The following is a 10,263-nucleotide window of genomic DNA, read 5'->3' on the forward strand; positions in this document are numbered from 1 at the left end:
CTGCCCTCTCTCAGCCTGAACCCCCTTCTCCTTCCCCTCACTACATGCTCTACTGAGCAGATGAAGTTTCTGTAGTCCTTCTCTAGAGAGACCCATCCCCAGATCAAATGGGGCTGCTGAGGTGTTGGAATAGATGAGCTTTAAAGGTCCCTTCCAGGACAAAGTATTCTATGATTCTATGACATAATGAACATGAGTTTGAGCAGCACTGCTGGACAGAAGGTAACCACGATCACCCTGCAGCCTCTGTGACTCTGAATACTCTAGTGCACTGCGTATTCACTGAATGTGAAGTTTGAGACAGGTTAGTGCAAGTGATTCACCAGGTCACCTCTTTTTGCTGTGCCAACCGCAGTGAGCTGGCTTCATTTCTGCCCAGGAAACCCATGGAAACCCAGGGCAGAGGAGCACTGCCAGCTCACCCTTGCCTTTATATGGCAAAGCAATACATCAAATTTTTTGTGATTTCAGGCCCTCAGCTTCATCCATTTTTATCTCCACTGTACAAGTGGACTGGTCAGTGGCTCCAATACTTCACATGCACATTACCACCTGTTCTGCAGATTCCTGACTACAAACAGGTCCTCACTCAGCATGCAGGGGAGCACAGATGCCATGCCAGCATGGGTCTCACAGCATCTCTCTGCAGTGCAGCAGTGCTTCATTTTATGGGGTAGTGACAGGGAAAGCCCAAGCTGCATAGAGAAGGAGACCCTTTAAAAGGAAAAAGGAAATGTACTTTCACCAAATGGAGAGTATTTCTCTTTGCTGGAAATTTTGATTTAACTGAAAGTACACTCAAGTCACTTATTCCAGAATAAAGTATGAAAAAAAAGTGAGGGTTAATGAATTAAGGTAATGAATTATAACAAACCGCAAAAAAGTCTTCCTGTATCAAGACACCAGCCCTAGCACCAATCTTTCCTCCTTTTCTTCCTTAGCCTTTTTATTCCAGGTCCTTACCTTTGTGTCCAACACAAAGCCAAACTCAATACCTTTCTGTATAGACTGGTCCTGCCATCAGCGTCTCATATGGAATCTATCCCTTTATTAGTTGTGCTCTTCCAAAAGGTAGAAAATGTCCGTTTATTGTTTGTGCAAATATTTACTACTTCCTGAAAGGTCACCACCACTCCTCCAGTGCCATAAGAGTGAGAAATCGTCCAGGATTAATCCATGGTGCATTAACCAGGCGTTCCCCTACACAGACTCAGAATTGCTTAACTACAATGGAGGGTCTGGAATGCCTAGGGTGAAGCAGCTTAAGTACTAAGCACCTGTGTTTCTGAAATATGGGTTCTCTCCCCAGCTGTTCACAAGGCTTTTAGTAAAGTTTTGAGTGAGTCAAGGACTACCACAAGACCTGTGTGTCTGTATCATCCTATTTAGACTATCAACTCCCAATATAAATTCCTTACATTTTGCACAAGCTGCTACTCACCAGTGAGGCCTGAAGCATCACTGGTTCTGTATTCACAGAACTCACATTTTCTGATGTTTGCTTGAACTAGTTCAAGAAACAGAGTGTGCTCCAGGAACATGAATTTTATTTATTTGCTGACTTTATATTCAGAATTGGCTCTTCAACAAACAATGAATTGGCTATAGACACTGTTCTTTACTGTTAGCTGTAAGCCTCTGATACACATGCCTGAATAATAATAATCCTGTCTGTAGGCTGTATGAGGTGCCAAAGGTTATTCCAGTGGCTCCTTATGCAAAGGGTGTATGTCCCAAAGGGGACCCCATTTCCTAGTTCTGCACCCCAAACACCTAATTTAGGTCTAAACACCTTTTCTGGACCTATAATAGTCCCATACCTCAATTTAGCTTTTTATAGCACCTGCTGAATTTAATAAGTGTATTTTCATTGGTCTCTGAGGGTTTCTTATTACAGCTTCCAACATGTGGTCCCCAATATTGTCTCAGCAGAGAAGAAAGCAACATGACTAAGGTAGAGTGGAAAGCAAGAACTGTGAATTTGGGCATCAAACTCAATGCTGGGTACTTCTAAAGATTGCTCAGCTTATAGTGCAGTTCAAATGAGAAAAAGGAATGTATGAATGCATGTGAGTAATGGAATAAGGCACCATAGACAACCCCAGGCTAAGCCAATGCTCATGAGAAAGGTTGAACTGATCCAAATAGGTGATTATGAAACTGAATTTAGGCACCTATTATTGATGGCAGATGGATAAATTCAAACTGGAAATACAAGTTAAGCAGGAGAGAAACTTAATAAATGAAATACCTCCTTGTAACTGCATGGAAGTCTGGGAGGACAGGGCACATGAAGAGGGAATGTGCTCAGGGAGACAAAAGAATCAGGTGTTCAGAGTAAGGATTTTCCTCTTTCTGCTTCCAAAATAACACATGGTGAACAGTTATGTGCTAAAGAGAATAAACAGTGATCAGAAAGAGGCATTGTAATGAATTTTTTCTTTTTCCTTGAATTTTATCAAAGGTTCAGAACATCAACATGGAAAACTGTGTTGATGTCAAGATAGAAACCAAGGAGGAAAGAATGCCGATGAAGCAGAATCCACTGAGCACAGGTGGGAAGAGTTTCTGCAGAGCTGTGGGTTACCTCACTGGAGACATGAAGGATTTTGGAACCTGGCTGAAAGGTAAACCTACTTCAGTATGACTAATGACAGCAGATTCCAAATAAAAAGTACATCAAAGGAGTAATAACTAACTTCTCAGTGATGTGATTCAAGTCAGAGTAGTACAGAAACTACCTCTACCCTGATTTATGTCTGTTTTGTAAGGGGAAAAAATTAGCTTTGTGCAGAGATCCACATACTGCTTAAATCTTGAGGATGTCTGAGATGACATTTACCTCCCAGCATGCCGTGTACAAAGTGAATTTAGTCCCACAGAATATATCCTGGATGGTTATTCTGTACTCTGCCATTCTTCTTAACACTCCATGTCCTTTCAGCTGAACAGTTTCTGTCAAGCCTAGTGCCACTGTGAAGTTAAATTACATATAGGTAGGTGTGTTTGGTCCCTGTAATAAATCAGCAGTGGGATACACACACGATTTGCCATCTGAGCCACAGACATCATAAATTAGCTGGTTCATATGAATCTGATCCAGGGTACTTTATAACACAGAGTTCTGGCAGCCTCACTGTTCATCTCAGTTTTCCAGCTGTAAGACTTCAGTGTAGACCATAATAAATCCCTGTCAGGTTTTACAGTCTTGATGATTCGTTGCTTCAGTTGTGGTGCCAGGTCCCACTGCCAAAACTCTTCCTGAGTTTCAAAAATATATCCCAAATCAGTACCATCTGTAGATTTTAGGGGGCTTGTTTTATTACTGAATATAATCTTTTCCAGACAAACCTCTCATGATTCAGCTCCTTGACTGGGTGCTACGTGGGATATCCCAGGTGATGTTTGTCAACAATCCCCTCAGTGGGCTGGTCATTTTGGCTGGCCTCCTGCTGCAGAACCCATGGTGGACACTCACTGGATGTGTGGCAACAGTTGTCTCAACTTTAACAGCACTTATTCTGGGTCAGGACAGGTAAGTCCATCCTTTTCCCCCTCAGGTGGCCACTTCTATGCTGATTTATGTGTTGGATGTTTGATGTAGATGAGAAGCCTGAATTTAGTGGGAGGTGTCCCTGCCCATGGCATAGGGTTGGAACAAGGTGGTCTATGGTTCTTTCCAGCCCAAACCTTCTATGATTGTTTGATCCAGCCTTGACTGGGCATGTGTCTGGTCTGGTAGGACCAGACAGATCGTCCCAGCAGCTGGCCCTGATGCAGAGGGGCACTGGACAAACCTGCAGAGGGGCAGGTGCTGACCCAAGTGTGTGAAATCGAATGTCAGTGGATGAGTTCCAGCAGGTCATCCCCAAACAGAGCCACAACTGGGTGGGGAGGGAGGGCTGATGTCACCAAAGCACCTTCAGGGGAGAAGACTTCAAGACAGCTGTTCCCTCCACACAGATCAGCCATAGCAGCAGGCCTGTATGGATACAACGGGGTCTTGGTGGGGTTGCTGATGGCTGTCTTTTCTGTTGATGGAGACTACAACTGGTGGCTTCTCCTGCCAGTGGCACTGGTGTCCATGACCTGGTAAGTCAGATGGCTCCTCTGCTTCTCCTTCCAGCTCCAGAGTCCCCTCATATGAGACTGAGCTGTTGCATTTCTAAGTAAACAGCAGTGGAAAGGGAACACAACTACACAACTAACACATATGTACTGTTAAATCTGCATTGTTATTTACACTTTAAAACTCAAATGTAATCCAGAAACAAATAAAAATACTCACATAATCACAAATAATCCCAGTGGGGAAAACAAAAATCAGTTACTGATCATGTGTAATTCAATATTCTGAATGTGAATCATATTGCTGTGATGCATCAAATAATTTCTGTTTCAAGAAGAACATTATTTTCACCTTTTCCTACCATCATCAACCGTAAGTGTTTCATCTATATAAGTCACCATATAAAAATGTCATGAAAATTTACTTCTCCAAGCACAGAAGCTGTTCAGTGGTCCCAAGACATGATGGTTGACACTAATCAAAACAAACACTAATAATATTTTACTCATATATATGACACAATAACCCACTAGGTATTTGGCCAGCAAAAAAAAAAAAATTAAACCTGGTCTTTTACCCCAAAATGTCTAGCTCCAGAATGCTAAAACCACACATGTAATTTGTCTGCCTGAAGTTCACGTGGTGTTACAGTCACTTTGACATCAGCTTTTACTGCTGATCCACAAGCTTGAACAGGGGTGCACAGTTCACAGCTCACTCAGACCCAGCATGGGTGTCGTAGTCTCAGTCCACTCCAGGTGCTAAAAAGAAAAGGTAAACACTGGGATTGAGCTGGGAAATAACTCCAGTAAAGCACTGCATCCTGCCTCCTTCATGCTCATCAAATTCACTATACATATTAACATAACATGACAGGAATCTGTACATTGATAATTGCCTTTGGAGGGGTAGGAAATTTATGGAGTGACCCTTTCTTGTCTCTGATTAGATCAGAAAGATTTAGGTAACTGAACAAGTTGAAGGAGGAGAAGGTGGTTTGATTGGGCTTTTTTGTTTATTTTAAACAGACCAAATTTTCTGCAGCTGTGTTTGTGGTTGGATATGGTTCTGGTGTGATTTTTGCCTATCTGACAAGCTTCTAGTGAGACCAATTTGTTCTTCTTTCAGCCCTATTTTCACCAGTGCTTTAAGTGCAGTTTTCTCTAAGTGGGACCTGCCTGTTCTCACTTTGCCTTTCAACTTGGCCTTGACCCTCTATCTGGCTGCTTCAGGACCACACAACCTCTTCTTCCCTACAACTGTCATTCATCCTGCAACAGCAACACCGAATATCACCTGGTCAGATGCTGAAATCACAATGGTAGGATGTCTTAAGGGTAACAGTCTCCTTCATTTACCATTTAAAACACTACAGAAATGTATTACCTTCCTTAATAAATTCCTATGGTTTGGATTGGATGGGACCTTAAATGGCATCCAGTCCCACCCACTGCAATGTGCAGGGACATTTTCCAGTATCCCAGCTTGCTCCAAGCCACATCTAACCCAGGCTTGGACACTTCCAGGGATCTAGAGGCAAGCACAGCTACTCTGGGCACCCTGTGCCAGGGCCTCCTCACCTTCACAGCCAGGAATTCCTTCCCAATATCCCATCTAAGCCTGCCCTCTGGCAGTGCGAAGCCATTCCCTGTGTCCTGTCCCTCTGGGCCTTGTCCCAAGTCCCTCTCCTGCTCTCCTGGAGCCCCTTTGGGCCCTGGCAGGGGCTGTGAGGTCTCCCTGGAGCCTTCTCTTGTGCAGGTGAACACCCCCAGCTCTCCCAGCCTAGCTCCAGAGCAGAGGGGCTCCAGCCCTGGGAGCATCTCTGTGGCTTCCTCTGGACTGACTCCAATAGGTCCACCTCCTATGTTACTGCATTATGGCCTGGCAGTACAAAATTTGATTTGTAAGAGAACTATTATCCAAAATATACGAGTTTACTCTAGGAATGTACATTTTTGATAGCTTGAAAATGAGAATCTTTTCATGTTCAGTTGGATTCAAGTGTATAGATTATAATCTTCAAACACTGTCTTGAATCTACCCATTTCTATTTCTATGCATATACGATCGTCTCCCCATAACTAAGGCTGTGATGAGAATTCCAGTTATCTCACAGGGTAATTTTAATTTTTCAGATACAGGCTGTTTATAAAATTGCATCTATCTGATTAGAGATGAGCAAGCACATATTACTGTGGTAGAATGGTTAAAAACTTGGGTGCAGGTACACATTCACATATTTTTAATTTATATTCAAGTGGAACCTTTCCAAAGGAACATTTTATTCTCCTGGATTACACCATAAACAATACAAATACCAGAATAACTACTTTCTCCTAAGGCTCAGCTGACTATTTTAAGGGGCTCCCAAAGAGTGATTATGAAAAGGAAGTTAATTGACACTAAAAAGAAACCCACAAGTGACATTTCTCAAAGAACATTTACTGTGACACATGGTTTTATGGGGACTGTAAATGGAAAAATGCCTCAAAACTATCTAAGCTGTGACCAAGCTGAGGTCTGTCCCACCAGCCCAGCAACTCTTGCTCATATTTCTAGAGAATCCCAAGGAAACCATCCCCTAGGTTCACTCTCATGGTCCCTATGGGTATGTAAAAATGGTCAAGTCAGCAGCACATGCAAAAAGAGGATGATTAAACCCTTCCACAAAATCTTTTAAATCTTTGAACTTAGAGCAAAAACGTGGCAGAGGAGCTCAGGTCTAGGGAACAAGCCATGACTTATTTCCATTGTAAGAGAAACCCTATGGAAATGGCCTGCTGTCTCCCGAGACATGTCCAAATGTTCCATTTAGAGAGACTGCATCCAACAAATGCCAAACATGAGCCTGTCCAAGAAAAACATATTTAAAAAAAAAAAAAAAAAAAAAAGTTACAAAGCTAATAACAAACTGTCTTGTTTGTTTTGTTTTGTTAATTTCTACAGCTCCTGCAATCCATTCCAGTCGGTGTGGGCCAGGTTTATGGTTGTGACAATCCCTGGACTGGAGGAATTTTCCTGATTGGTTTATTTATCTCCTCTCCACTCATTTGTGTCCATGCGGTGATTGGTTCAGCAGTGGGAATGCTGGCAGGTAATGATTTGTCTTCTGCCACAGATTTATATAAAAGCATGGGGAATACAACAGAAACTACAATAACGGGACCACTTAAAATCACAAGTATTTCCAGTATTCCACCAGAGAACAGCTGCTTGGAAACAAAATCTACGCAGATTTCTGTTTTAAGAATTCTTTTGATTGATTTCCTCATTCTCTTACCTTGTTTTATGACAGTGGAAACCTTCAGAAGAAAGAAGTGTCTGTTGTGCTGAGATTAATTTTTACCACAAAGTACTTAATTTCTAGGTGTAACCTGCTGGGTTAAGGGGCAGATCAATGAAAGTTGTAGCCTGAAAGTTGTATCAGCCTGAATGTGCAGGCCTCAGGGATATATTTAAGGTTCACATGTAGGCTCATTCACTCATGTGTGTTCTGTTGAAATCAAATCACCAAATTCAGCTCAGCAGCAACAGGAAAATTCTGCCACAATTCCCTTAGACCATAGCAACATGACTATGAACAGTTCCATGTACAAATGCTGGCTAGAACCTTTGAAAATCTGGATTCACGCCACTTCTCCATCATTTTTATCTCTTTGACCAAGGAATCACACGTCTCTGACTTTATTTTTCAGGGCTGAGCTTAGCAACACCATTTAACCAAATCTACTTGGGGCTGTGGGGCTACAACAGCTGCCTGTCCTGTGCTGCCATCGGGGGCATGTTCTTGGCTCTCACCTGGCAGACACATCTCCTGGCCATGGCCTGTGGTAGGTACCCAGCAGGTTTTCCTCTGCCCTGGAAGTGAGACAGGATGTCTTTGCAGCAGAGGCCAGATGGGCACCTCCAGGCAGGCAGATGGATGTAGGTGAGGCTGACAAGTGGTGCAGCTTGGAGTGTTGGAGCCACAGCTTTAACACACCCTGTGCTTTCCCTTTCAGCCAAGAGCTGTGATCAGTGGACACATGTTAACTAAGGTCTTTGAAATCAGATGTTTTGTTTTGAGTCATTAATTGTGTTTGTTCGCTCATTGCTGGATGAATCATTTTGGTTTTTTCCAGCCATAGACACAGCTCAAATTCCTTGTTTGAAGAAGGGCATGCCTAATCTTTGAGAAGAATGGAGCTCTATTGTAGTTAGACAGTACAAATTTCCCATCCTCTTGAAATGGATCAAAGGCATGAGCTGGACAACACAGCAGGGTTGAAGAATTATTTATAAGGCAATTCCATATGAAATTTCAATATCGGAGCAAGCTGGGAGTGAAACTATTGCTCATGCAGTGCTCATATAAGAAAGATTCAGCTCTGTTTGTCGTTGACGCTCCTTCAAGCCCTGGAGGCAGGACAGATGAGGGTAGAAGGGTTATTTTCCTACTTAACCCCATCCATCAAGCTACATACTTTCCATGTCAGTGCATTTTTCAAAAGCCCATGATACCATAGCACATTTTTCATCACTTTAGTTTTGCTTGTTTGTTTGTTTTGCTCCTTCCATAAGCTCCAGGTTGGAGGTGACACAGCAAGGGGTTTAGGCAGGGTATTGTCCAGACAGGGTCATAATCATTGGCTGAGCTACCAAAGGCAGGAGAGATGTTTGTCATTGCCATTCTACTCCATAAGAACTGAACTCACCAGGAACTGCCTTTCTTTTTCACAGCACTCTTCAGTGCCTACCTGGGAGCTGCAGTGACCCACATGTTGTCTGTGGTAAGTAGTGTATCAGCTAAGGGCTGATTTCCAACACTGAATTTTCCTGGCTTGTCAGACAAAGCAACAACATGTGGAGAAATGTTTGAGGGTCTGGGAGAGGGGTTACTATCTGCCCAGGGTGTTGGCGTGATTCCCATTGGAAGCGACTTGGAATCATTGCTTACCACTTTCCATCCCAGTTTGCATGAACTCCCACAGCTCAGTTCTATAAACTCAGGAGATTACAGTATCAAGGAAAGGTATGGGTTGAAAGGCACCTTAAAACTCATCCAGTCCCACCCCCTGCCATGGGCAAAGACACCTTCCACTATCCCAGGCCGCTCCAAGCCCCATCTGACCTGGCCTTGGACACTTTCAAGGATCCAGGGGCAGCCACAGCTGCTCTGAGCAATCTGTGCCAGGGCCTCACCACCCTCACAGCCAAGAATTTCTTCCCCATATCCCATCTAACCCTGCCCTCTGTCAGAGGAAAGCCATCCCCTTATCCTGTTTAGGCCCTTGTCCAAAGTCCCTTTCCAGCTCTCCTGGACCCACTTTAGGCAGTGGCAGGCTGCTAGAATATCTCCCCTCTTTCAGATATTTACTTCATGCCTGAAGCAATTGGAAAAGAGGCTCTGCATGTGTGTAAAGAAACATTAAATTTGGGTTGACTTATTTTCTCATTTGCCAAAAGTCAGTCAGTACAACAGCCCAGGGAAAAGCTGAAGGTTTCTCATATCCATTCTTGTGTCTCATTACCACCCTCTCCTACCTCATGTCCACCCAAGAAACCTTCACCATGGCAGATGCACAAAGAGCAAGCAGCCCTCTCACCTGATCTGGTAGATACTGCAGGCTAATACAAGATGTCAAGACCTCATAAATAAACCCAGCCTCCCTAAGAAAAAACTCAATGCAAAACCAAATCTAGACTTTCTCCAGAAACCTTGTTCCAAGGTGGCTGGCTCTGAGTGTTAGTCTAATAAAAGGACACATAGTAAACAGGTAATTTGTTATTTTTTTTTGCAGTTTGGGGTGCCATCAGGAACCTGGCCTTTTTGCTTGTCTGCACTGACCTTCCTGCTAATGACCACCAAAAGCTCTGCGATCTGCAGGCTGCCACTCTCCAAAGTCACCTACCCAGAAGCCAACCGAGCTTATTATCTGATGATGAAGAAACATGAGAGGTCTTGCTGTGAGGCATAGAGACCTAAGAAGAGAGAAACTCAGCAGATTCTAAGGCAAGAGCACCAGGTGTTTGCCCAACAGACCATGATTTGTGTGCTACAATGTCCAGAGAGACTGTGTGTGGAGAGACTTTTCCCATCATGTCTGTTTGTTCTATTAAGAAGATTTCTATTAGGTAGGACTGCTGTGCTGGAAGGACCTTTCCCAAGATCAACCTGTTATGATTTTAAAGCATGTATGTCTAAAAACATACTT

At 43.3% G+C, this 10,263-nt stretch overlaps 1 protein-coding gene across 1 annotated transcript in view; it reads left to right on the forward strand.

The window, feature by feature from the left end:
* SLC14A2 (solute carrier family 14 member 2) overlaps positions 1 to 10,026 on the forward strand; it is a gene marked incomplete at its 3' end in the record, with an annotated part of 328,265 nt that extends 318,239 nt beyond the window's left edge. The window contains exons 13-20 of the mRNA XM_083883166.1: positions 2,465 to 2,627; positions 3,346 to 3,535; positions 3,964 to 4,092; positions 5,198 to 5,390; positions 7,016 to 7,163; positions 7,765 to 7,899; positions 8,789 to 8,838; positions 9,850 to 10,026. Of these exons, the coding sequence (XP_083739292.1) occupies positions 2,465 to 2,627; positions 3,346 to 3,535; positions 3,964 to 4,092; positions 5,198 to 5,390; positions 7,016 to 7,163; positions 7,765 to 7,899; positions 8,789 to 8,838; positions 9,850 to 10,026 (1,185 nt within the window). The remainder of the gene's footprint in view (positions 1 to 2,464; positions 2,628 to 3,345; positions 3,536 to 3,963; positions 4,093 to 5,197; positions 5,391 to 7,015; positions 7,164 to 7,764; positions 7,900 to 8,788; positions 8,839 to 9,849) is intronic.
* Between the last annotated feature and the right edge of the window lie 237 nt (positions 10,027 to 10,263).

The sequence above is a fragment of the Zosterops lateralis genome (assembly GCF_965231275.1).
Source record: "Zosterops lateralis genome assembly, chromosome: Z".
In the NCBI taxonomy this organism is placed as follows: Eukaryota; Metazoa; Chordata; class Aves; order Passeriformes; family Zosteropidae; genus Zosterops; species Zosterops lateralis.